We start from the raw sequence: 26,737 nt of genomic DNA on the forward strand, positions 1-26,737 counted from the left end.
GCAAAGCTCGGCCCATGATGAGTTCCAGGGACCCATTCTTCCTTCAGTCTTTTTCTGCATCCTTTAACTGCCATGGTGGGGTGGGGGAACCTCTGGGCAGGGTCTCCGAGGTCTCCTGTGTCAGAGCTTGATTGCTAGCAGGTGACTGAGACACTGTCTAAAGCCATTTCAGGTCTGGGAGGCCGGCTGAGAGCCTTAGATCTAACCCACCTTCCACTGCACGGTCTGTAGCCACTGCATCCTCCGTCTCCCTCTTGCTGATGAATACTTGCTCTGTTGTTAGAAAACACACCCCTATATTCTGTGTCCAGCTTAAAGTCCTGGAGGGGAAACCCTCCTCCTCCCAGCCTTCCTCTTGGCCATTTTCCCCCTTTCTGATAGCTGTAACTATAGTCTTTCAAAGTACCTCCCTTTATCCCACCAGGGTAAACACTCGTTTTCTATGAACTAGAATTTACCAACTGGCGTCTGTGGGCTACATCTGGTCTAAAGATGTGTTTTGTTTGGCTTGTAGTGTTTGAAACATATTGAATAAATTTCCAACTTTGTAAAAATTGGGGCATTTTACTGACGAGTCTGCAGCTTTAGGGCCACAGCCCCGGCTTTGGGCAGGATGGGCTTCCTCCAGCTACTGTGGCCTCCGCCTCTACAGCAAGCAGGGTGTGCTACTGGCATCCTCTTGCCCTGTGGTTTCAGATATCTCATTATTTATTCTCTTTATCTCGCTTGGCTGTGCTCCAGAGTGTCAAGAAGTCATACCTTCTAAAATTGTTGTTTCAGTTTATATTATAAAAATATTTAATAGTAAAAATGGTATTATGGGCCTGGGGAGATGGCTTACTAGGTAGAGCACCAGCCTCCCAGCAGGAAGTTTGAGCCCACATCTACATAAAGGCCTTTGGGGTAGCAGGGTAGCATCTAACTCTAACTTCAGAACAGGGCCGTGGGACGGGCAGAGACAGGTGGGCTCTGGAACCAGGCTAGCTCAAGTGGTGTCTTCTTGGTTCAGTGAGACACCTTGCCTCAAAAATACAGAGGAAGGCACCTGACTTTGTCCCCTGGTGTCCACATGTGTGCACATGCACCTCATATGCACAGGTGCATATACATATTAATATTAATGTGCACATAGACTCCCAAGTCATATTATAGGAAATTCAAGGAGTTACAGAAGAGGAAGAGCCACAGCTCTGCTGGGCGTGTCAATAGAGGTCTTTCAACCCTGCTCTCTGTGCATCCTTCTGCAATAGGAAGCTGTGCTCGCTCTGAAAGGCGTTGTTGTGTTTTCATAGTATGGCAGAATGCACCTTGCACACCATTTTGACAGTTTTAAATGCAGTGCACAGTGTCATCCAGCTCCTTTGGTTGTTCTCACCATCTGTTTCCAAAGCATTTCAACACCTTAGAAGGAAACTCTGTATCGTTAAACAGCCACTTCCCCTCTCCTCTATTCCTAACCCCTAGGTTTGAGCGTTTCACATAAATGAAATCTGGCAACAATATAGCCTTTTGTGTCTGGCTTCTTTTTTCCATATAAAATATTCAAAGTTCACTCATGCTGTTATCTCCAACATTATGTACTATATTCTCTCTTATGGCTGAGAAATACTCTATCACATGTCTACACTACATTTTGTTCGTTTATTCATCCACTGATGTTAATTGATGGACTCCTACCTCTTACCTGTTTCTGCTTTTTAGCTACAGTATATACTGTTGCTGTGACTGTACAACACCCACAAGTTTCTGTTTGAATACTGGCTTTCAATTCTTTGGGTTATGTATTTAGGAGTGAAATTTCCTGGGCTAGCTAGATAGTCCCTCAACCAGTGTTCAACTGGTTAAGGGACTATCTAGCTATTGTCCACAGCAGCTACAATGTTTTTAGGCACAACCAAGAGTACACCTGTTTTCTCATATACTCACCTCACCTATATTTATATTTTGTCTGTTTCTTCCTTTTATTCTAGCCATTAATGTTTAGTGGTATCTCATAATGGCTTGGATTTACCTTCTCTAACACCCAATAATTGATGGGCCTTTTCATGTGCTGTTGATCATTTTGTCTGTTTTGGGCTTGCATGTTCTTGGCTATTTAATAAATCTGTCGGCTTTGATATTTCAACCATTACCAATAGTGTTGTCACAAACAATCTGAAGTAAAAGTTGTTTGATCCTCTCTTTGAAGTAGTACTCAAGAGTTAAAGGTGCAACTTTTCTGAGGTATTCACAAAAGGATCAGACTCCATATCCCATGTACACAGACATATCACTTGGGGTTTTCAAAGTGCTGATGTAAAAGATTTCATTTCATGGGCCTTACTGAGTGGTAGGTAATTTAACCTGTTAGCTAGAATTCTTTGGCAGTTATTTAGGTCTTGAAAAACAGAAAGAAAAAAGAGGTGTTTTAGAACTACACACAACTGTCCCGCACTCTGCTGTGACCAGCTTCAAGCACCAGGGCTATGGGTAGCAGGCCAGTGATCCTGCTGTCCTGTCAGTGTGAGCTTCTTTCACAAAACCTCTTCATAGGACATTTTTCCTCATAAAATTAGATATTCCCCACTTAATTACTATTAGTGAGTTAGTCATTTTGAACCCATGCTTTCTAGTGAGGAATCAAGACTTGCCCTTAGCTACCTAACATCTCTGTGAACGAGGTTAGCCCAAACCCAGGTCTCTAGGTGCTCAGATAATTTCTTTCCCTCCTGGCCTTGTTTCCACATCTTTGATTGGTTATGATTAAAAAAAAACAGAATGTTGTCATGTAGTGCCAAATGTATTCAGAGATAGCTCCAAGTAGGAACAAGCCCCTACATGTCTGGGCAGGCCATTTCTATTTCTTCCTTGGCTTTATTGCCTTGGCCAAGTGTAGTTCTGTCCCTGGTGCTAGGAAGGCAGCGAAATCCTCTTCAGTCAGACAGTGGTGCCATGATCTCAAAAGAACCATCTATACTAACTTGTATATATTTTAAGGTGCTAGAATATTGTACACTGACAGGATAATTCTGAATTTTGATGTTAAGTGTGTAGTACAGATTCCCAAGTCTAGTCTTAATGTGTAAAGACATAAGCAGAGTCTTCACATTGCCTATATTAGGGGTAATGTGATGTTGGTGAAGGATAGGGTTGATGTCACCAGGAAGGGAGTGACCTTGGTTCCAGTCCACTGACTATGGGGGCCTAAGACCTCACTATCCTGATACTGGGTCCTGGATCTCCATCTTTGTGGTTGGATCCATTTGGCAGATGTCAAGGGTAGTGGTAGATTTTATTTCAAGTTTTATTACTGAATTGAAGCAACAGCAATTGGACTCAACCTAAACTCAATTCATTGTCCTTATTAAAAGTTCTGATTTTCTGCAGTTTGACTGACAAGATTATGTTTTCAAACTTACTGTCTGAAAACTTCCAGCTTAACATCCTGGAAGTGAATTTTATTTTCCTCATTTTTTTTTTTTTAATGTTCAGAGACAACTTTAGACCAGTCAGGTGAAAAGGAGAGTCCCAGAAGTCTCTGTAGGTCTCTCAGCCTTTGTATTCCACAGCACTTTACGAGAATGCTTGTCCTGTCTGTGGAACTTCCTCCCTGAGGCACCTCTGTCAGTGTTGGCATAATGTGCACTCGGCATATGCACTGGGCCCTCAAGTTATATTTGCTAAAAGTATGTTATAGTTTAAAGCACACTATTGAACATGTAGCTAAATGAATTTGGATATGCTGTAAACTAATTGCAGCATTGAGAGGAAGCTCAACACTGGGGTAACTGTCAACATCAACATTTTCAGAGTTTTGCTAGAAAAGGACTTAGCTAGGTTTGCTGACACATGATGCAATCCTAGCACTGGAGAGGTGGCTGCGGAAATAGCAGGAGTTCAAGGCCAGCTTCAGCTGCTTAAGTGTGAGGCTGCCTGGGCTGTCTACAGGGGACTCTATCTCAAAAACAAACAAACAAACAAACAAGCAAACAAACAAACAAACAAGTGAGCAAGCCAGCGGACTCGGTGATTCTGTTAAATCATAACTGCTTGAGCTTCTGTGCTCCTTTTTTTCTCCACGTTGTTCATGTTGTTTTCCAGATGGAAGGGGACAGTGTGAATGATTGCTCACAGACACATGTGTGAGTGAGCACATGTGTTTACATGCATGCTGCTCAGCAGTAAACACAGGAATGATGGGACAGGAGGACCCGGGAGACATTCCCAGGCTTATGCTGCCTGGCATCACACGTTAACTCCTTCTCAGTGTGATGCTGTGGGCGCCTAAGCTTGGATTCCTTTACACTTTTAAGGAGCTGTGTAGAGACAAGGGGCACATGAGAGGAAAGTGCGTGGAAACCCGGGGACCCCTGGTCGCCACGCCACTCGGCTGAACACGCGCACATGTTGAACAGCTGCCTGGTGCTGTCGTTCATTTGCCAAACCCTGTTCCCCCTCTTTTGTGTGCTCTAGCCCACTTCTAGGTCTTGTTCAAGTGATGCCTCCTCCCCAGGCTGGCCACTGTGTCAGTTAGACAAGGCTTCTGGGATGGTTGAACAGAGGAGACCCCTCTGAGCTCTCTGCAGTGTGTCTTGGTGCAGAGGGAAACCTGGCAGTTCTTGCCTCAGGTCTGGAGAACTCCTGAGGACTGTCTTGCACTTTCGTGTTGTCTACAGGGCGCAGGCCAATTCCCCCAGCTCCGTCTGGCGTTCTCCTAGGAGTGGACTACAAGATACATTTCTTTTGTGTATTTTATAAATGCTTTTAGCTCTGTAGCTCTTCTTTGTGCAAGGCATGGCCAGGGCGTGTTACAATATATTTGTATTCTAGAACACTGTATCTCTATAAAGAATTTAGGTAATCCTGTAGCTAAACTGGGAGATAACCTCAGTTGTTGTTGTTCTTACAGGTTTTAAGAGAGGGACATAGTAAAAGTCCATTTTAGTGATAACTCAATAGCATAGGTATTGATATTTTTGTGTACAACAGCAGCATCCAGGAAACGTGCCAAAGAATATATATTAGCCTGTTATCATGGGTGATGGGACCGGTTATTAAGGTTTTCTTTACCTGACTGTATTGTTGCAATAAAAAAGTTACTTAAGATGTAACCTAGCAAGCACAAGACAAAGAGGCAATGTGTAAGGGTTTCATGCCTCCTTCTCATCTTTTTTCCCCCCTGGTTTTAAAACTGCATGATTGAAAAAAAGAAAAGTATCTTATCCTCTAAGTTTTGAGTTGGGAACTAAATATAGAAAAAGATACTACACAGTTGTTGTTGTTGTTGTTGTTGTTGTTGTTCATTTAACTCATAGCACAAGGAGATTCTCCTTTGTTACTCAGACCTGGACTGAGCAAGCAGTACACAAACCCACAGTGCCAGGCTGTGTTTTTGTGGTCGTGCTGCGGATGAGTAACAGGTCCTGCAGATGTGGGATGTGCTACCTTCACAGCCCCAGCAGCTTCCGGTCTCAGGAGAGCATAGCACAGCCAGCAACTGGCTTTCCTCAGCATAGAGGTTCACAGCTCTACTGCACTCCTTCACCAACCTGCTGCTGATGCCTGGGCTGGCTCCTGCAGAGAGCTCTGCGCTCTGTCAACCCTCAGTGAGAGTCTTCACCTCACTGAGGTGAAGCTCCACCTGAGTGGGCTGCTCAGACCACTCTAAAGGCGTGGAGAGCACATGTCTCCTTTAGATCTGTGTACTGGTCACCGAGACCCTGTTTCCTTGCATAGCTGAGGGATTCCCATCCCCGGGAGCTCTCTCCTAAACTGGTACTGTCATCTCCTCCCTTGTGTCACGTTTCTCTTAGCTTTTACATGATCTATTTCCAATCTTATTATTTGATAAAAACAACTCTTTATTTAAGACAAGGTCTTATGTAGCCCAGACTGGCCCCAAACTTATCTATTAGCTGAGGATAACTTTGCACTCCCAGTCCTTTGCCTTTACTTTCCAAGTGCTGAGATTATAGGTGTGTGCTGTACCATGTCCGGCTCTAAAGTATAATTCTTCTTTTCTTTTTAATTAAATACTCTTTCTATTTATGTGTATGTGCACACACCTGCTTGAATGTATGTGCACAGTGTTCATACAGTGTCCATGGATGCCAGAAAAGGGTGCTGGTTCCCTTGGAGCTGGAGGTATAGGCAACTATGAACTGTCTGATGAAGGAGCTGGGAACCAAATGAGGGTCCTCTACAAGAGCTGCAGTTGTTCCCACTGAGATGTCTCTCCAGACCCCAAAACACAATTCTTAAGCCCCCCTAAGAACAGATTACAGTTCTCCAATTCTAAAGGAGAGAATCCAAACTTATTAGGCATGCACCAAAGGCCTTCTGTGATCTAACCGCATTGACTTCTTTCCCTCCATCCATTCACCCATGTTCCATGGAGAAAACCGTTCCTTCTACTCGTTCTGTTGGCTCACACCTTTCAAAGTGTGAAGGCGCGCGCTCTCTTTCCACTGACACCCTGTCTTTTTAAACCCTCACCAACCTCCAGTCCTTACTTCAAAGGCTGCATCTTTCAGAGGGCCAGAGATAGTTTCTCTCTGTGTGTGCTGTGTGCTTCCTGTTACATGTTAGAGCTCCTCTCAAGGCAAGGATGGTAAATTTCTTATGCTTAGTAAATCATTGTGGACCAGGACTGAGGATGGTTGTCTGAATGCGCTTGAGTAATGTTTAGAAAACATCCCTTATCAGTAGCTGGGTTGGGTAGTAGTTAGAGAAATAAAGTAAATATGAACCGGGCCAGTGTCTTAGAAAGGAAGTCAGATAGGCCTGCCTGCTTCTGTAAGAGTTCCCGTTTCCCATACGACTGCTTTCCAGCCCCACAGGCTCCTCTGTCTTCCTGCTGTCTTATCATTTCCCATAGGCATCCATCAATGAGTGCCTTTGCCTTGATTTGTGCCAGAGAAGCTGAAGATGCTTCCCAGAAGACTACATGGAGAGGAGTCTTAGATTTGGGTTCTTAGCGATGTTTCTGGCTTTGTGGGTAGCAGAGCATCTTCTAGCCATTGCAGGCAGAGGTGAACCAGGCTATGGGTTTGAGAGTGTCAGGACACCAAGGCGATGGACAGCAGTTTGCACAGTCCCTATTCCTCCATTTGTGGAGACATAGTGAGAGTTGAACTTCATATCTCCCTTCCACAAAATACTCATGGAGATCAAAGAGAAATTCACAGGCAAGAAGGATAAGTCTCTAGAGAAACTTATAGTAAGCTTTGGAAAGGGATGCTTGTGTAAAAACTGGCTTGCTACTACTTTCAAAGAATTCAGACTATAATAGATTTCAGCAAGCTCAGTTTGGAGTTTTCCAGATTCATGAGTTCCTTAATTTGGCTAAGTCAGTCTACATCATTCACTGGTGGTACCCATAACCCACACCCTTCCCAGTCAGCAAGATTGATTTGGTCCTAAGGAATGGCTTTGTGTCTACATGGTGAGCTTGTATTTAATGCAACTCAAATTGCCTTATTCATCTTCTCACTTCTGAGGCTGCCAAAATGATAACTGCTTAAGTGGCCACCAGGAGAAAAGCATGCCGTGATAATAGGTCATTTTACGGCATACATTTTTTATAAAGGAGGAATTTAAAACGTATTATTCTTTATGATAAGGGAGAGGTGTATTAGTTATTAACAAAAGCCACATTTTATACCCTACAATTGAAAACTGCTTTACGTCTCTGAACAAAGACATTTTGTTGAGTGCTCTATAACTCTTAAAGTCATCTTTAAGGTTTCCCCCATCCCCACCACAAAGATCACTGAAATGGCTTGTATTGATTAACATGATTAAATCACCATATTTGAAATGTGATTTGATACACTGTAAGGTATAGTTGTAAAAACAATGTAAACAGAACAGTTAGGAAATAAAGCCTCGAGACAAATTTGTAAAACAGAAACTTAAAGAATTATTTATCATTGTTCTTTTTGTTTTACAAAGAATATGCTCATTTAATTATTCTGTACATGCTATTCTCTTGGGTCCACTGTGTTCTTACTCAGATAGGGTTTTTTTTGTTGTTGTTGTTTTTTTGGTTTTTTTTTTGTTGTTGTTGTTTGTTTTTTTTTGAGACAGGGTTTCTCTGTGTAGCCCTGGCTGTCCTGGAACTCACTCTGTAGACCAGGCTGGCCTCGAACTCAGAAACCCACCTGCCTATGCCTCCCTCGGATAGGTTTTTAAAAATTACATTTGTTTGCGTGCCTATGCACCCATATGCACAAGTGTGCCGTGGTGTATATGTGAAGGTCAGAGGATAGAGAACTCAGGGCAGTTTTCTCCCCCTCTGTCAAGTGGGCTTCAGGGGCTGAACTCAGAGCATCAGGATTCCTGGCAAGAGCCTTTATCTGCGGAGCCATCTCCCTTGTCCTCGTTCTTTTTAAAAGTTCTCCCCCACAACACTATTTAGTTGACTTAGCTAAGGTTAAGATTAGATCCCCAGCCATTTGAAACTAGACAGTTTTAAAAAAGCGATTGGAGTAGTTGGCAGCAGATCCTGATGAAAATGTGGCCCTTGGCACAGCGTGTCTGTCTTGTTTGGCTTCTTTTTCTCTTTGTGGATATGGTCTGTTTTTGAAATGTTATGATTTCTGTTCAGTCCTCAAGTGTCAAGCCTGACAAAACAGAGCTTACATTTGCAGAGGTTCTGTGTATGTGTGTGGGGTGGGATGGGAGTGTTCCGGAGCTAAAGGAAGTGACCTCGATTTCACCCGGAAACATTTGTGTCTTGGGGCAGGAACTCTGGGCTATATATAAAGAGGGAAGGAAAGTGGCCAAGAAACTGAGCCAAACTTGCCTCCAGGAATGGAGCAGGCATTAAAGAGTTGAAAAGAGTGTTTGTAGTTTCCACTGCATCCCTGTAGGTCATACTTGGCAAACCTGTCACAAGGAAAACCAGAAAGCACCTTCCTGAGTGGCTTAGATTGTGACAATCATCTCACCACTGTCTCCCAACTCTAGTGTCTCCTCATCCAGTGCACACGCTGCGGCCAGAGCACATGCTTGCGAAAGCCCCATGCCTTTCTCTTGCTCAAGACCTGAGTTCCTGTTTGTCCACAGATTAGGTTAGAACGTCTTTTGCTGTCTCAGTGCTTCTCCCGGCAGGCACTTAACTCTTCTACCTGATTACTCTGAGAGATCTCTTCTTAGCCCGTCCCCCACAGACCACCTTATAGTCCTCACTCCAGCTTTCTGATGACACATATCTACAAAAGTCTCCCTTCCTCTATTTTGTTTTCTGACTTGTGTTTCAGTCTTAGCTTTGAAAGAATAGTCATGTCCGGTTTGGTGGTGATGGACACAGACCTTTAATCCCAGCATTCGGGAAGCAGAGGCAGGCAGATCTCTGTGAGTTTGAGGCGAGCCTTGTCTACACAACTAGTTCTAGTCCAAAGCTACACAAAGAAACCTTGTTTCACCTCATCCCCTCAAAAAAAGAATAGTGCTGTCAGAAATAAAATCTGTACATCTGTATATAGCTACTATGAAGTGTGACTATCCAAGCATCATGAGACTGTATCCTTCATTTGGTAGTGCTTTGCAGGCTACTAGGTATTTAGTATTTGGGCACAGTGGCTCATACCCATAATACTGGTGTGGTGTGCAGGAGTTCTGTTGAGAGCTATAGGTCATCCTGGGTTACATAATAAGTTCTAGACAAGTCTGAGTTATATGTTTGAGACAAGACCTTGTCACAAAAAGCAAATGAATACCCCCAAGCAAAAACAAAAGTAAAAACAAGATAGGAGTATGTGGAAACTGAAACTGAATTGGTCTTAGGCTATCATAACTATTATGTCATATCATGCCTCGTCTACATGGCATGTGAGAGAAGGCTCTGACTGGGTAGAATTAGGAGAATGTAAATCTTTCAACTCAATTCTCATTAGCAGGCAAACCATTTGACCCCTCACAGGTCCAAGCAGGGAGGTCGTTTCCTTTGTTACCAAGAGATCACCAAAGAAGGCCTCACTATACGTGTGTTTGCTAACCTTCAGTAGTAAGATCAGTCTCCAATTCTATCAAGCAGGCATAAATAGACAGCACACTTAAAAATCAGCGTATGTTAAGTCTATAAAAGAATAGACCCTCTTAGACCATTTCCATGCATGCATGTAGTGTTCTTTGTTCATAATCATCTGTGCACTGTAACACAGCTTGATCAAAGAGAGATGGTATTTTATGTTAGTAGTTTCTATTATTTGGCTTTGTGAGTTAGATTTCATACAGGAGAGCTGTGTGATATTCTTGAGGTTTCCCAGTGTAGCTAAGATGAGTTCAGGCTGTTGGATTTCTGCTCTCTCCTTGCAGGCGCAGTCCTTCTGCCTCCAAGGTGCTGCTGCATGGATTAGGACCCTAATCTGATGGTTGTGCTGCAACTGTATTATTTTACTTAAAAATAGTAGTGTATCAAAATAATGTATAGCTCTATTATTTACATCATATATTACATGAGATATATAGTGTTTTAATAAAATGTATAATATGTAAATATGTATAATAAAATTCTCATTATCAGCATTGTGTGTGTGAATGTATACATGGGTATGGAAATCAGAGGACAGCTTTGGGAGTCCTTTGGTCATTGATTCGAGGATCAGACTCAAATTCAGGTCTTCTGGCTTGCCTGGCAAGCCTTTTCACCCACTCAGTCATCTCACTAGCTCTCTATAATCTTAAAGGAAATCTTCCAAGATCCTTTATTCATCCAGTTTGTAGGATGGTCACAAGGAAACTCACCTGTAAAGACTTTGAGCTTTTTACTTTCAGATCAGAAGAGATCTTTGATTTCATGGCGGGAACAGCAGGCCTCTGGCCTTGTGTGGGGTTGGCTAATAATCTGTTGAGTGTGTTCTGTACAATGGCTATTATTAGCCCGTCTTATAGATGAGGAGACCCTGCTTAGGAGAATCCTAGTCAGCCAGCTTTACAGCAGCAGTCTCCCTGCTGTGGTCAAAGAGCAATCATTGGTCAGGAAAATCAGTATTGCCTCAGGTTTCAGTTTAACTGAGCTGCGGTTTCATCATTTCTTTTTGCCTAACCTCTCCTTTCATGTCTTTCAGTAGCTAGTAGCAAAGTTGACATGTCTGGACTTCATGTTCTCTTGGGCTTTCTGTGCTCTGGGGAAGATGAGTGTCCTTCAGGAGCAGAGCAGGGGCGGCGGCGGCGGAGCTCAGGGAGCAGAGGGCCAGCAGAGCCTGTGACTGCTCCCCAGCTTGGTAATTGGTCCTCAGAACCCACTGCTGAGCTGCTGCCTGTGTTGTTTCCATTTTGAAATGGTTAGGTAATAATTTACCCGGTTTCTGATTAAATGTACCTCATTTTTCATTCTATTTCAGTAGAGGGATTCTCACTATAACTTGGGATTTTATGCATCTTCTTTTTCTTTTTGGTAAATAACTGGACATTTTTAAACACTGATTTTGTAACATGCGCTGTAGAAACTCTCTCTTTCTACATTTTCTTCCTTCCTTTCTTCCTGTGTGGTTCATGTGTGTGTGGGTTCACATTTATGTGTGTGTCTGTATGTGTACATAGATGTGTATGTGTGTATGTGCATATGTATGTATGTGTGTGCATGTGTATATGTGTGTATGTATGTATGTATGTGTGTATGTGCATATGTATATGCATGCATATATGTGTATGTGGGCATAGACTAGAGGATGATGTTGGTATCATTCTGAAAGCACTATCTCCTTCCCCCTCCCCACCCTCCCACCCCCAAAACAGGGACTTGGAACTTGCTGAGTAGCTGAGGCAGGCTGACCCCTGACCCCAGCACTGCGGTGACAACGGTGCCTCATCAGGCCTTGCTTTTTTTTTTTTTTTTTTTATTTCTTTTATGAATGTGGGTTCTGATGATTGAATTGTCATTTTACTGAGTCCCAGCATTTACTAATTAATTAATTAAGAGATGGGTACATGCCGTTTCCCACACGGATCTGAAACACATGATCTTCTCCTTCTACCTCCCCTGATGACCCAATTACTAGGTTTCCCAGTGTGAGCCACCACACCCAGTTAACAGACATTTCAAACACTGACTGCCTCACTCCCTAATTAAAAATTATGCTTATGAGGACTGAGTGTATTCTGTCTGGATCTTACAATACTTAGGGAGACAGTTTTGATTTTCATGATCATCATCCTTTTGTGAAGGGGTGAGCTCCCCAGGTAAAGGGTGATCTACAGTTGGGAAGCACCCAGCAGCACCCTTGCTGGACATCACACAGTAGGACCTGCTGGTGAAAAACACCAGCATGTTTTGTCCATTAAACCAAGTGACTTGAACAAATTTTTATTATCCATTTGCAAAAATGCAAGCTCTGCCCCATACAAAAACCAGTTGTTACTTAATGAGGTGGTCCAGGTTGCTCAAATAGGCTGGTGGTTTTATGTAGCCAGATTATTGGTGTGTCAGCGATTAGGTGCTAATACCATGCTCCCATCCTGCCTTGGTGATTGACGCACTGGTTCCAGAATGCTCAGGTACAGGCAGATGTTTAGGCTATTGATTGATTCCGGCATCCCTTCCTGATCGGAACACAAGATGCTCGCCTTTACATGTGAGGTCCTTAGCTACACTATCTCATCAGAGAAAGACACGCAGCACACTGGGGATGTGGCGCCCAGGGATCAGGCAACTTCTAGATGTGTTTGGATTTATCACCCCTGGCTCTAGGCCCTGGTCTCAGTGAGCCTCCCTCCCCGGCTTCTCATCCAATGTCTGCCTAGATAGGAAAAAGCTTGCAGCTAACCCCAGGAAGGCCGCGTGGGTTCAGCAGAAGTCTAATTAGTGGTTTCCATAGCACACATGAAGTTTTGTTGTTCTATTGATCAGACCCTCATGCATGCTACGTAAATAACCTACCAAGGAGCTATGTCCTCAGACTCAAGCTTGTAAGTTTGTTTTTGTTCCCCTGCCAGCTGTTCTGACTGAACCCAGAACGAAACACCTTCTCCAGCCCTGGTCTTTGCTCTTAATTGGATGACAGAATTGAGAAGAGGATTGAGTTGTGTGTTTGGTTTCTGCATTGATGTGTGGCACATGTATGTGCTCATGTTTGCACATGTGGAGGCAAGTGCCCATGGAGGGCAGAGGTCGACCCAGTGATTTCCTTTATCACCTCCACCTTATTATGTTCATTTTGTTATGAAGCCCTGGCAGTCTGAGAACTCACTATGTAGACCAGGTTAGCCTTGAACTCAGAGAGATCCACCCCCTCTGCTTCTTGAGTGCTGGGATTAAAGGCTTGCCGTCAACACTGGCCACTGCCTTACTTTTTGAGAAAGGGTTGCTCCCTGGATGTGCACCTCCTCCCTTGAGCTAGGTGGGCTGGTCAGTGGGCCCGTGGGTCTTCCCATCTCTGTGCCCCACCTCCAGCACTGCGCCTGTCTTACGTGAGTGCTGGAGATCTGAACTCGGGTCCTCGCACTTGTGTGGCATCGACTTTACCAATTGACTCATTCCCTTGTCCTCTAAGTTGTGTTTTCAGATGATGAAAATGATGCCCTCAAACCTCAGATTTATCCGTATAGTCTGTTCCTAGTTCCCAAAGCAACGGGACCTCACGGCTCAGAAGAAAAGTAGGGTTTAAACAGTACAGTTTGATGCTTTTCTTTCTTTTAACTTTTTTTTTTTTTTTTGGTGTGTTCATGGTGTGTGTATGTGCGTGCATGAATGTGTGCGTGCGTGCATGTGTGTGTGTGTCTGTCTGTGTGTGTGTGTGTCTCTAAGAACTTTCTTAAAGCAAAAGTGGGCCCTTTAATTCCCTTCCGCTTATCTATACCACCTGTACATTGATAGGATAACAGATTACTATCTTGCGCCCCCTAGTGGAATTGTAACCCTACTTCATATTTGAGAATACTGTCTCAGAGGTCTTACTTATTAATGAAGTTTCTTCCTTCCTCCCTCCCTGCTTCCCTCCCCCCTTCCTTTCTTCCTTGTTTGTTTCCCAAGGCTGAGAATAAAAAGAGCAGTGCTTCTGTACTAGGATGAAAGGGCTGTGAGAAGGAAAAGTGGCTTTCTGCGGAGTCTTTATTTTTTTTGTGTTTGCCACAGAACTCACAATGGCCATCAAATACAAGGAGCCCTGTCCTCTGCTCTGCTGTCCATATAGGTCAAATGTCATCTCTGAATGCGGCTGTCCTCCCCTCCAGGAAAGATGAGAGTGAATGGAAGTGGGGGACAAGTCCCTGCCCCGTGCCCCCTTATGCCACTGGGGAGCCAGCGTGGGAAGCACCAGCTGCCTTCTGCGTCACTCGGGACTGTGTTAGTGTACATGGCCCGTGCAAGCATTGGTGGGGTGCAGCTTCTAAGGTGCAAAGAAAACTCTGGCAATGGAAGTTGAGGTGACTGGTGCATCTCTAAAAATATTCCCTTTCCCTTGTTACTGTATTTTCACAATTTTGACTCTTGTTTTGAGAGCGTGTTCTCCAAATCCTGCACCACACAGCCTTACATTGCCTATATTTGTGTTAAGGTATTTGGAGTTTTTAAAAGAATTCTGTAGTGCCTCCTTATTTGCAGGGTATGCACTCCTAGCATCCTGTGAGGGCCTGAAACCATGGACTGCACCACACCCAGTGTGTATGATGCTTCCTTTAATCACGTATGTGTACCTCTTTATGATACCGCTTGATTTGTAGACTAACGGTAATAATCAGTTATCAAATACAACAATTATGCTGTAATAAAATGGCCACCACCACTACTGTTATGTTTTGGGGACATTGATAAATGAGGAACACTTGAACCTAGCAACAGATGATCTGATAGCTGAGGTAACACTTGAGACTCATGGGCAGGTGGTGTATTCTCATCCTGGGCAGGACAGAGCAAGATGGCACAACATTGTGTGATGCTTTTTAGAATGATGTATAATGTAAAAAAGAAAAACATTTATTCTTAGGATCTTCCATTTACTATTTTAGAACTGAAGTTGACAGCCACTGCCTGAAACCTCTGTGGGGCAAACCGTGGCTGGAGCAGACCTGCTGAACTGTGCACACCAAGGCTGAAGACACAGCCTTGTGCAGGGGAAGCTTCCCTTTGAAGGCTTAGCACCACACAGGCAAAAACTGAGACTGTTATAATGGTGAATAGGTGGCAGAGGGTAACTCTCCAACACTTGTGGAGAAAATATTGTAATTAGAGTAATCACACAGGTAAATGTTTACCTGAGGTTGGATTCCCAATGAACAGAACTCCCAGAGTGTTTTCTGACTATGTTGTATTTGGGAGGGAGAGTGAAGGAAAGGAAGAGAGGGGCCCCTCAGTATAAAAGAACACTATCCGAGAGTCACTGCAAACATGCAGCCTTTATACAATCAAAGTGTCCGTTCGTGAAGCTCTGCTCTGGAGTTGGTTGCACTTGGATTCACAGGTGTGAAGACAGTGGGCGCAGCTGTACAGACAGCATAGTGCAGTAGACACATCTGTCTGGCATGGGCTGTGGAGAACCGGCACGTCACAGGGAATGGGAGGTATCTGTAAGTGAATTAACACATGTCTCTATGCATATGTGTCCAAGCATAGATGGTGTGTGCAGAGTGCACATATGTGTGGTTGTGGGTATGTGGATGCGTATATGTGACAGCAGCATCGGAGGACATACAAAGGTTCAGCTTGCTCCTGTGGAAGCCAGGGAATCTGCCTCTGACTGTGTGGTACGAGGCAGCTCTGAGCAGAGCTAGGCCTGGGGCTTTTGGGAAGCTCCACACACCTCCATGTACTTAGAAGCCGCCCTGGCACCCCTCCAGGGCAGCTGTGCCAGGCAGCCTCTCTTTGGGAACATTCCAGCCATTGCTTGGGAGGCTTGCCTTACCTGAGGAGCTTGAGGACTTAATGAATCCTCCAGAGTGTCTGCATTCCTCGTGCTCACGAGTGAGAGGCCCTGCCCGGATCGCCGTGTTCTTGCTCGGTAGCTGACCATTGGTTCGGTAATGCCTACGCTGGCCTCACACCTCAGACTCTGAGTCTGTCAGCTGTCATGCGACCTCTGTTGATTTAACCCTGCAGTCAGCCAGACGCTGCCTCTATATGTTGGCTGTTGGGTTTTTTTTTTTTTTCTCCATTGAGGTTCATTTAGGCAGAAACTCACCCAACAACATTTTACTAAAAGCCCAGCAGACAGAGCAGTGTGAAAAGATTGGTGTGGTTCTGCTGGGGACTTGGTTAGCAGGAAGAAAGCAGGCATGGGAAGGATCTCTTTGTACAGCCACTTGAGGTTAGTGTTTGCTTCTAGCTCCAAAGAGTTAGGTGTTGACTTACGAGAATCCACACTTGCGGTCCCCTTCTGTAGATGAACTTAATCAGAATTCTCAGGAAAGAGACTTAGGGGTCTTATTTTAATAAGCATCTCGGATGATTCTTATGCTGAGTCAGACTTGGGGCACTGCCATCATCCAGCTGTCTGTTAGGACTAAAACATTTATCAAAGTTGTAAGCAAATTTGCCAAGGTTTGAAGTTTTTTGGGGAAAAAGAGGCTGGGTATTCCATATTGACACCATTAACCATCTTTTAACAAAAACATTATTTGAGTAGAGTTGAATAAAGTTTTCTCGCTATGCCATTTGGTCCTATCAATAATCATCCAATGAGGGGGATGGGCAGTGATGGCCAGGCTTTGACTCAGACTTCATGAGGGAAATGGTCTCAACGGGAAGCTGGGAAATGGTGGAGCTGGCTGTGAAGAGGCTCCTTCACCATGAGGGACAAGTCTAGCGTCAGCCCCTGAACCCAGCACTTTCCCACAGTTATCCTTCCCTCCAGGGATGGCTTCCGGCCGGTTCTCTGTACATCCACCCATGCACACCTTCTCTTTAGAATGGAATGACCTTTGCGCTCCATCTGGAAACCCACACTCAGTCATTAAGGTGCCTTCCTTCCTCCCTTCCTCCCTTCCTCCCTTCCTTCCTTCCTTCCTTCCTTCCTTCCTTCCTTCCTTCCTTCCTTTCTTCCTTCCCTCCCTCCCTCCCTCCCTCCCTCCCTCCCTCCCTCCCTCCCTCCCTTCCTTCCTTCCTTCCTTCCTTCCTTCCTTCCTTCCTTCCTTCCTTCTCTTGTTCCTTTACTGAGGTGCCTTCCTTCCTCTTACCCCACAGAGCTCACTGCCCTTGCAGCTGGGTCACGTTTTATAATTCCTTCTACTATGTAGTGGGTTCTTCCCTGCTCCCCATCACCCCCATTCTCTAATCAGCCCTTGTTATATCTTATTTTAAACCAGTAGTTATGTAATCATTGTAAGACATCAGTGCCCACCGGTTAAAGCTACAGAAGCATTTGGGAACAATTGTAAGGTATTTTGAAGATTGATCCACAAGTGTTTAGGTCATGATGTCCTCCACAAAGGGCTTGTCTCGGATGTGAGGGAAATCTGTATCCCTCCCAAGCTGTGCATTTGCTTCGAAGAGGATGCCCTTCCCTGAGTAGAGGGACAGTCTTCTGTCAGGGTACAGGAGCATCTGTGATGCCCTGCTAGAACCTTCAAATGTTCTCAAAAGCATAGTCTGCAGCGACTTCAACATTTGAGTTGGTGGTGGCAAGGTTTAGTCCTTACTTAATAGGGTCTGAATATAGAAACCTTGTGTTTGGTCATATTTTTGACAGGGTCTTTAAGGTTTATCTCAGACACTTTGTGAGTCTAGGCTGGAGTCTTATTTATTTCTGCTTGATCATTGATAATTCCTGAATAAACTTGGAGCAAATATCCTCCTTGCTATCCATGTGAATGCAGGTGTATATATGAGGAACGGTCCTAATGCTCGGTTTCTTGGTTTTGCAGCCACCGCTGGTCCAGGCCATCTTCAGTGGCGACCCAGAGGAGATTCGCATGCTCGTCCATAAGACTGAAGACGTGAACGCACTGGTGAGAGGCTGTGGTTGTTGTATAGGTCCTCTTCTGGGGCAGGCGAGGCCTCTTGACATTTTCTGTAATGTGGACCCCCATAGAATATTGTGAGAGTTCCGTGCTGCTTTTTAGACTATTGTTTCAAAAAACCCATGGAGTGAAACTCTAGGGTTAGACTAAATCAATTAAGTTGAAATAGAGTTGTAAAAAAAAAAAAAAATTAAAGATCAAGAGGCTGAAGATGTCACTCCAGGGGAGAATGCTTGCCTAAACAATCAAATTTAGGATATGGCAATCTGTATGCTTACAAAAATCAACCTTATTCCAATCAACTCATAAATTAAAACATCACTCAGTATTTCAAGACACCAGGTAAGCACTTCTCTGGCCCCAAACTCTATCTCTGTGAATGTTTATACAGTTAGAATGCCATTCTGATGTCGTGGAGTTTCACTTAGGGTCTTATACTTTCCCTGTCAATCACACTCATTCATCACAGAAAAAGCAAAAACTAGTTGAAACTAGAATGAGGGAAAAAAACCCCACTTTATAGTCTGTCTGTATACTCATTAAGATCCAGCGACAGATCTGGCAGTGAGCACAATATAAAGAATGCCCAGCATTGAGTTTTGAGTGACCTGCCACTACCCTTTTCATGGCTGTAATGTCTCCTGGTGACAGTGTCAGACTGACTGCCACCACTCCCATGGCTTGCTGTGTGCATCCACAAAGAAAGGATGTTGTGCCTATTGAGAAGTCAACGATAGTGAAGCCGTACTATTTTTCTTTCTTGATGTGATGTTCCTTGGCTCTAGTGAAGTTTGGCACCCTATGTCTGTGGACCACCAGATATGAATGATTCAATGATTGAAGAAAGATGAGGAGAATAACAGTTTTTGACACGCATGATCGATAGGAAGTTGAAACATGTGTCCAGCTGCAGTTTTGTTGGAGTGTGGCCGTTCATCTTGCTCACACTGACTTGCTAAGCCCGGGGGCGGCGAGGTAGAGGGTGGGGGTGGGTGGGGGGGTGGGGGGTGGGGCATGAGGGGTGGTGCTGGACTGAGCCAAACCCATTCACACTCTGCCCTTTATAGGAAAAGTCTGCTGGTTCTTGCCTTAGGGAGTCCATGACCCTGGATGAACCTTTGAACTCGGCAGTGGTTACTCCTACCCTCTTTGAAGTTGTTGAAATCTCTTGTGTGCTTGAGCATCTTGCATATTTTCCTGAGAAAAGGGTCAAGGTATTTCACTGAGTTCCTAAAAGGACCTTTGGCACATCCATCAAAAGATCTACACATATATCATATCTGGAAAGTTTCCAAACAGATCAGTCACCTGCACCAAAGGTCACAAGCATTGGCCAAGAAGTGACCCTTCTGATAGTTTCTTAGAGTTAGGTTGGACAAGCGATTAGGTGCAGGACATGCTGCTAATTCGCTTAACACAATTTGATTATCAAAGTACGCAGGTCCCTTGGGGAGAGGAGTCCTCCCTAAGAGAAACTAACAGTTTAGTGTTCAGCCGAAAAGACAGGGCGAATCAAGTACATCTTTCGGTGTAAGCAGATCTTTGCCCTGGGGTGATAACTCGCCTCTGAGGAGGTATCTCTCTCAGGTCTGCTGGCGGGTGGCTCCCTTCCAAGACAGGTCCTTTGGAGTAGCTTTTGTTCAGAGGCTGTCCAGATTGGTGTGGCTTTCTGAAAAGCTTTTTGGCAGCTTCTCCTCAACTGGCAGTAAGAACAACAGGGCAATGTTTTGAGATGCATTTTTGCAAGGTAAGCCAGGATGAAGTCAGGGTCAGAGGACTTGCAGAGGCAGCTGGGCACTGGTCCAGGACCTGTGGGGTGTGACCAGGAGGCTATGAAGCAAGTTCTCTGTCAAGAGTTTTGACATCACAGGAATTTGCCCAGACTATTTGGTGGCTGTGGGCCAAGCCCTGGCAAGCCTAAGGCGAGGTTACTACCTTTTCCTAATAGTCACAAACAAACAGAACTTTTAATCATCTACATCTTGGGGAAATTGTACTGACCTTGGAATGGCCTTTGTTTCTTTTTTGGAAAAGTAACAATCCGTTGCTGATTGGTTAGCTGGGCTTAGCTCTGTAACACATAGATGACTAATGAATGTTTGAAATCGGAGCTTAGTTCTCTCAGCAACACATGAGAAGAGTGTCCCCTTTTTATGTGGGGTCTGAGATATGATTGTGAGGTTTTCTAGGGTCACCGTAAGGGTCTTCTACATTCTGGCCAAAGAAAGAACAATAAACCTGTAGGGAAAGTGTGGGAAGGTTTTCCTGGGTCAGTGTGGAGCGTGTATATCCCCTGTGTTCATCCTCCATTTTGGTGACCTGTCACATAGCCACACCTAACTCCAGGGGGAGGGCTATTAGTGCTGCCGCACCCCTGGAAAGCCGGGCACAACCGACTTTGGTTTTACAGGCTTGCAGGGAGTTCCTTAGTGATTCCACTAAGTTTTGGCCATCTTTTTCACACTTCAGTCATTCACTGAGTCACAACTCTGTGCTAAGCGTTAGGGGCACGACAGTGGCAAGACAGTCGGCTCCACTCTGGAGCTCACAAAGTGAAGGCAATAAATGAGAAATCACTCTCTGGTGCATCTTGAAAGGAAAAATCCAGGACATGCTGGAGGCCAGTCTGCAGGGTGATAATAAGCTCGTGAGGCTAAGGGAGGCTAAAGCGGGAGTCACCCTGTATCTGTGGGGATATGCGGCCGGAACGGGCCTGACTAGTGCATCGGTGGAGAGGCAGGGCCTGAGGTCCTCAGGCGAAGTGTTCACAGTTTGGAAGCTCATTGCTCTTTTTGGTCCACTCACAGTTCCCAAGACTCCCGTCCTCCCCCCTCCCCCTGCCATGTGTGTAAAGATCTTGAGTCCCACTCGCACAGGCCTGGAGGCCGTGTTGAACCAATCTCTCACTGCCAGTGTAGGTCAGGCTTCTTAATTGTTTACCACTTGTAACACATTTTGTGCAAGAAATTTTTATGTAAGCTTGGGAATAAAGGCATATAAAACAGGTTTGATAAAAACCAAACATTTACTGGCAATAAATTTCTTTTAAAACAATTCCTTTTTGCTATATATACTTTTGGTATATATACTTTTATTAAGGCAAATTTGTATATTGATGAGATTGTTGTATTTCTAAAGCTTTTATATTTTGAATTATGTGTGTGTGTCTGTGTGGGTAGGTATGTGCAGGTGCCCGCAGAGGCCTGTGGCATTGGATTCTTCTGTAGCTGCACCTACAGGTGACTTAGGCGATCAAGGTGCCTGCTAGGAATGAATCATGGGCCCTCTGCAAGGGCAGTGAATGCTTTAACCTCTAAGGCATCTGCCCAGCCTCATGATGGGCTTTAAAATTTTTACATAAAGAATTGAATCTCGGATGAATAGTTGATGCCACAGGGTAGAGTATCTTCCATGTCTTTTAGTTTTTATTATTGTTAATGCCGTGAATGCCTCTTTGTATAGATGATTAGAATAAAGTGGCATGTATATGTTTAGGACCTTTTCAAATAATTGTTGGAACTGCCATTATAATCCAAATTGAACAATTTCTCTTATGAAATTCAAGCCATCAGTTCAAATAACAATTCTGTGTGTACCTTTCTGTGTGTGTGTGCATGGGTTTGTATGCAGGTCTGGACACCTCACTTTTTTGGGGGGGTTCTGGTGATTGGACTCAGGTCTTCATGCTTACCAGGCAAGTGATATCTACCAGCTGAGCCATCTCCCATGTTCTTAAAGAACAATTTTTAAAATAAAGTATTCCAATGCAATGAAACTCAAAGATAAAACTAATTAGATATATACATGCTAAGGAATGATAGTAGGAAATAATAAAATTATTTATTTTCCACCATTAAATCACAAAATTTCTAAATGAAGCAAACCTTTGTGCAGTAAACATGCTAATTGTAACATACAGCAGTCTTGAACCAAGCTGAGTGGTGCAGGAAATGTTTGTTGGGGTGTGGCCTGATGGCACATGCAGTGTCGAGCACTGTCTTCGTTCACTCCGGCATGGCGAAGTCCTGAAGAACAGCATGGGCCAGCTGGATAGAAACACCATGGCTTCTTGATGTGTTTGATTTTGAACTGAAATTTGATCATTCCATGTTCAGACACTTGTGATTGCCAATTTTCCATGACCCGACATTCAGCTGGGTCATGACCCAATGGTTAAGAAGCAGAGGTCTAGAGGACGTGCGCTTGACAAAGGCTTCGAGGAGGGAGGACACCCAGGGCTTGGAACTCAGCAGTTTAGGAAGCAGGTGGAGCTGATGTCAGATTCCAAGGAAGGAATAGTATGGAGGCGACACCTGTGACCCGGAAGGTGATACTGTCTACCTTTCCTTTTCACCCTCTGCTTTCCTAGCTGACCCCAGTGATTCATTGTGCTGGGGACTGGGACTGGGGCACGTGCTTTCCTCTTGGTGTATGCCCTGTTGCCTTAATTTTTCTTTTCTGACATTCTCACCTTGATTTTCATTTCTTTTGATGGCCCATGACTGCTTTACTGCAAACGACCCTTTGGTTAGTTGATCCTGGCAGAGAAAGCAATTCTGTTTGGATTGGCCTCTCTGTGCTTCTCCAAACTTGATTCCTATCCCTACTGTTCATGGACCCTACACTTTGTCTATATTGAGCTGCCCAGTTATGTGCTTTTCTCCTCCTGGGTTGACTTCTCTATGTTCCAGCCTCACCTTCCCTTCCATTTCTACTAATGTCTCCAGTAGTTTTCCTAATTCTTCCTTCCTTCCTTCTTTATTACCTCCTCCTGACCCAGAAAAGGGAGTTCTCTCAACTCCCACAGTTTTTTCTGTGTTCCTGATCACTTCAGTCTTCTTTCTGAGTCATTTAATTGTGCCTGTGTCATAGGTTCAAGAGACAGGGTGCACAATGACGTGGCTGTGTTCACATTCATTCTCACTGCTCAATCACCCAGCAGCCCTTGCAACACACTGAGAGTCAGTCAGCCTCACTTATTTCTGATGTTGAGCCACCTTGTTGTCATCTGTGTTTTAGTTCCCAAAGAGGGCAGATCTCTGAACCAGTGGAAGCCGCTGACCGAGTGAGGGGTCCCCAGGGTGCAGCTGGAAAATGGATGATCTGTTTGGAAGGCTGAGAGCGTGTAGACTGAGTTGAGGAACCTGCGACATGTCAGGATGATCGCTCTGGATCCTTCTTTTGGCTTCTATCATGAGTGGTGTATCAGAGTCTAGAAATGTGGGATTGCTGTTGTATACACTAAGATATTCATGTAAACTGACCTAGATACGGGTGATCACTGAGGACATTATGGGATCTTCCACTGGAATAACCACACTGAGCTTAAGATGGAGAACAACATCTCAGTTTACAACCTCAAAGTCCCTGACTTTAGAGACTCCAGAATCAGACTTGGAACTCCAGGATCACTTTACAGCAACCCTACACCATGAAGATGGTCTTACTGTGCCACACAGTGACCAGGACAGAGACAAACTGGTGCCTGTCTATGTGCGTGGCGAGGATGGGAAGTCAGTGAGGGAATGGTGATGCTGTAGACTTAGGACAGGAAACCATCGCACACAGCTCAAGTGAACATTGTCATATTAAACTGGAACTACACTGGCATCGTGCCAGGTTGTTGTAAGCCACAGCAAAAAGATTTCAGCTCCAAAGGTAAGAACTAGTACACGGGGCTGTCTAAAGAGGTAATGAGTATCTTCACAGAAGAGATCCCGGAAGGCCATTAGACAGCGTTCCCAAAGACGATGCCTGCTGGTGGCTCAGATTGCCCTGCCCCCTGCCTTCTGCTCTTGGATAGCAGTAGTAATTCATGGGGCTGTCATTTCTTCTTGTTTTAGTGACAGAGATACTGTTAGGTTGGAGTCAGCATGTAAATTGTAACTTCCTTCTCAGCCTGAAGTAGGTTTAGAGAGCCTTGTCTTCCAACTTCCAACTTTAAAGATTTGTTGCTCCTATGTGACACCAAATTCGAGGTGTTCATTTTCCATTAAAAAGAACCATTAACAGAAACATATTCATACACACACACACACACACACACACACACACATGTGCGCACGCTGCTTGTTATTATAGCAAATAAAATTAGCAAATATTCTTCAATATCATTTAATGCTCAATACATACTAATTAGTAGTTTCAAGTAGTTGAGTTGTCCAAAAACAAATCTGTTATTCATGTAATATATATTTTATAATTTGCAACAAAATTTGACCCATGTACACATGCATTTTGCTTAATTTCTCTGTTCTGTGATAGGAGGGGCTTATATGTGATTGTAATAGAATACATCTTTTTTTTTTAATAGAATATATCTTAAGTTAGAATGAAGAACTTATAGCAAGCAAAGGGGAAGAAATTATTAATGTTACCATGTTTGACTACAGAAAATAATTTAGGTGGTGGAGGATTGTTAATCTCAAGATGCAAATGAGAGAAAAAGAAACTGATGTTTTACAAGAATAAGCTTTTTAAAGAACAAGACAAATGAGAGTGGTGAGCTTGTAATTTATCTGGGTTTCTGTTACAGCAAATTACAAGTTCTTTAAAAAATAGAATGAATTTTTAATTCCACTCATGAGCAACCTGAAGAGATGGCTCAGCAGTTAAGAGCACTGACTGCTCTTCCAGAGGACCCAGGTTCTATCTCCAGCAACCACATGGCAGCTCACAACTGTCTGAACTCCATTCCCAGAGGTATCTGATGCTCTCTTCTGGTTTCCACTGGTACCAGGTACATACATGGTGCACAGCCACACATGCAGACAAAATACTTAAACACGTAAAATAAAATTTAACCACTTTATGAGGGCCAAATCATTTAGTCTCTACCCAAGGAATTTAGGATGATCACTTTGCCACATTCTTTCAGGTTTCCCCGGCCTGATTCTCCCATGTTGACCTCCCCAAACTTGGAATATAGATTCTATGGACTCTGTAGCATGGCTTCCCGTGCTTCTGGATTTTCCCACTTACATTGTACCGTCTTCTCCCTTTTTAGTAAATGACTTGATTTAGGACTGAAACTCTGAGATGTGGTGCTGGTTGCATCTTGGACACCCTACAAATTAGACTAAATGAGAAGCTGCAGGAATAAAGATGCTGCAGGCACGGTGGCAAACTCAGCTCCATTGGTGATGTAGGGCACCGTCAGTGAGGGTGATGAGTTGCTTAGCCATTTTCAGTGCTGTGTAGTGATGGGGGTGTAGTATGGCTGGACTTTAAAATCTCTTAAAGGATTTTAAGAGAAAAATACAAGAAATTTCTTATGTATTAAATGTTGGTTCCAACATTGTTCATACCAAAGAAGCTACTGCTTGTGTGGGCCAAGCCCAGCCTGAGGCCGTTTGCTAACTGTGGATGACAGGGCAGGTAGGCAGGTCTTAGGGCTCCCTTGGTCACTGTGTATGCAGTGTAGTTGCTGTGCCCTTCATGCTGAATACTGTTGATCTGGGGACAGCAATGTCTGTGTTCTTCAAGTGTGCCCAGCATTTACAATCTGCCTATCTGTCTCCCAAAGCTGTTGTATTGACTTTTATGCTGATAAATTGCAAAACAGATAAGCCTATATCAATACACATGCACAAGCCAATAAAACAGGATCTGCAATTGTTCTTTTTCAGTATAAAGGCTTGGTTTTTCAATTCACTGACTGCAAATAAGTTCAGGTTGTGTAATAAGTAGATTGTGTTTGGGGGCATACTTGAGACCCACAGTGATTCACACAAGGACTCTTCTTCTGGGCCTGAGTGGTGGACTGTTCTTTTCTCTTGTCACAGTGTCCCCTATTTTCAGGGTGAACCCCATTTTCAGATTGAAGACTGTAGTTAGGTGTGGGTGAGACTCTAAATGGCAATATTGTGGAGTCTAGTTTCTGTCTAACTTCAGTACATGAACAACATTTTATGTTGTAAATGATGGGAAAATAATTCATTTGGTTTAGGGTAAAAAGTCAGCATTTTCTGATGCCTCTTGTTTTCTGCATGGATGATGTATTTTCTCTCTTCTCGTGACTGTTTAGTTAGTAAGTTCTTGATTTTTTTTTTTAGCAAAAACCTTTTTATTAAATTTATTTTTTAAACAAGCTCTCTCTCACACACACACTCCTTCTCTCTCACACACACACATATACACATACTCACACCCACACACTCTAACACACATACACACACTCTCTCCCTCTCCCTCTTTCCCTCTCTCACATACACACATACACATTCTCTCACATGCTCTCCCCCTCACACACACACACATACACACACACACACACACACACACACACACACACACACACCCTCTCTCCTCTGTGTCTCTGTCTCTCTCTGTCTCTCTGTCTCTCTCTGTCTCTCTCTCTTCTCTCTCTCTCTCTCTCTCTCTCACACACACACACACACACACACACATACACACTCACACTCATTCTCACACTCCACTTGTTCCTTCTCTCTTCTCTTACCTCCCTCATACCCGTTACCTCCCTTCAAGTCTGTATCCCACATTCATACCTTTTCTTTCCTTTGGACCCACAGAGTTTAACCAGGCATCCGTGTGATCATGGGTTGGAACTATCCATTGTAGCATGATGATTCTGTCAGTAGGTACATTATAGGAAACAATATCTATCTTTCCTCCAGGAGCCAAAAGTTTAGCAGAGAGGGGCAGGGCTACGTGGGCCTTCCCTAATCCATGACCGTCCATTGACAGATACCATCCACAGTGAGGACACTCTTGGAGAGAGATGTAAGAGGTTTTGTGAGACAATGACAACTCATTTTCAAACTGCTTTTGGCAGAGATTGCAACACACTCAGATTATCCTTAAGATGATGATTACATTAAAAGGTTGAAGGTTTATTTGT

The 26,737-nt window shown here is 44.0% G+C and overlaps 1 protein-coding gene across 2 annotated transcripts in view; it reads left to right on the top strand.

The window, feature by feature from the left end:
* Ankrd44 (ankyrin repeat domain 44) overlaps positions 1 to 26,737 on the top strand; it is a 299,425-nt gene that overhangs the window by 82,873 nt on the left and 189,815 nt on the right. For both annotated transcript variants that reach the window (XM_052193557.1, XM_052193558.1), the window contains exon 2: positions 17,779 to 17,862. In XM_052193557.1, coding sequence (XP_052049517.1) covers positions 17,779 to 17,862 — 84 coding nt within the window. The remainder of the gene's footprint in view (positions 1 to 17,778; positions 17,863 to 26,737) is intronic.

Source organism: Apodemus sylvaticus, chromosome 9 (assembly GCF_947179515.1).
Source record: "Apodemus sylvaticus chromosome 9, mApoSyl1.1, whole genome shotgun sequence".
Taxonomy (NCBI): Eukaryota; Metazoa; Chordata; class Mammalia; order Rodentia; family Muridae; genus Apodemus; species Apodemus sylvaticus.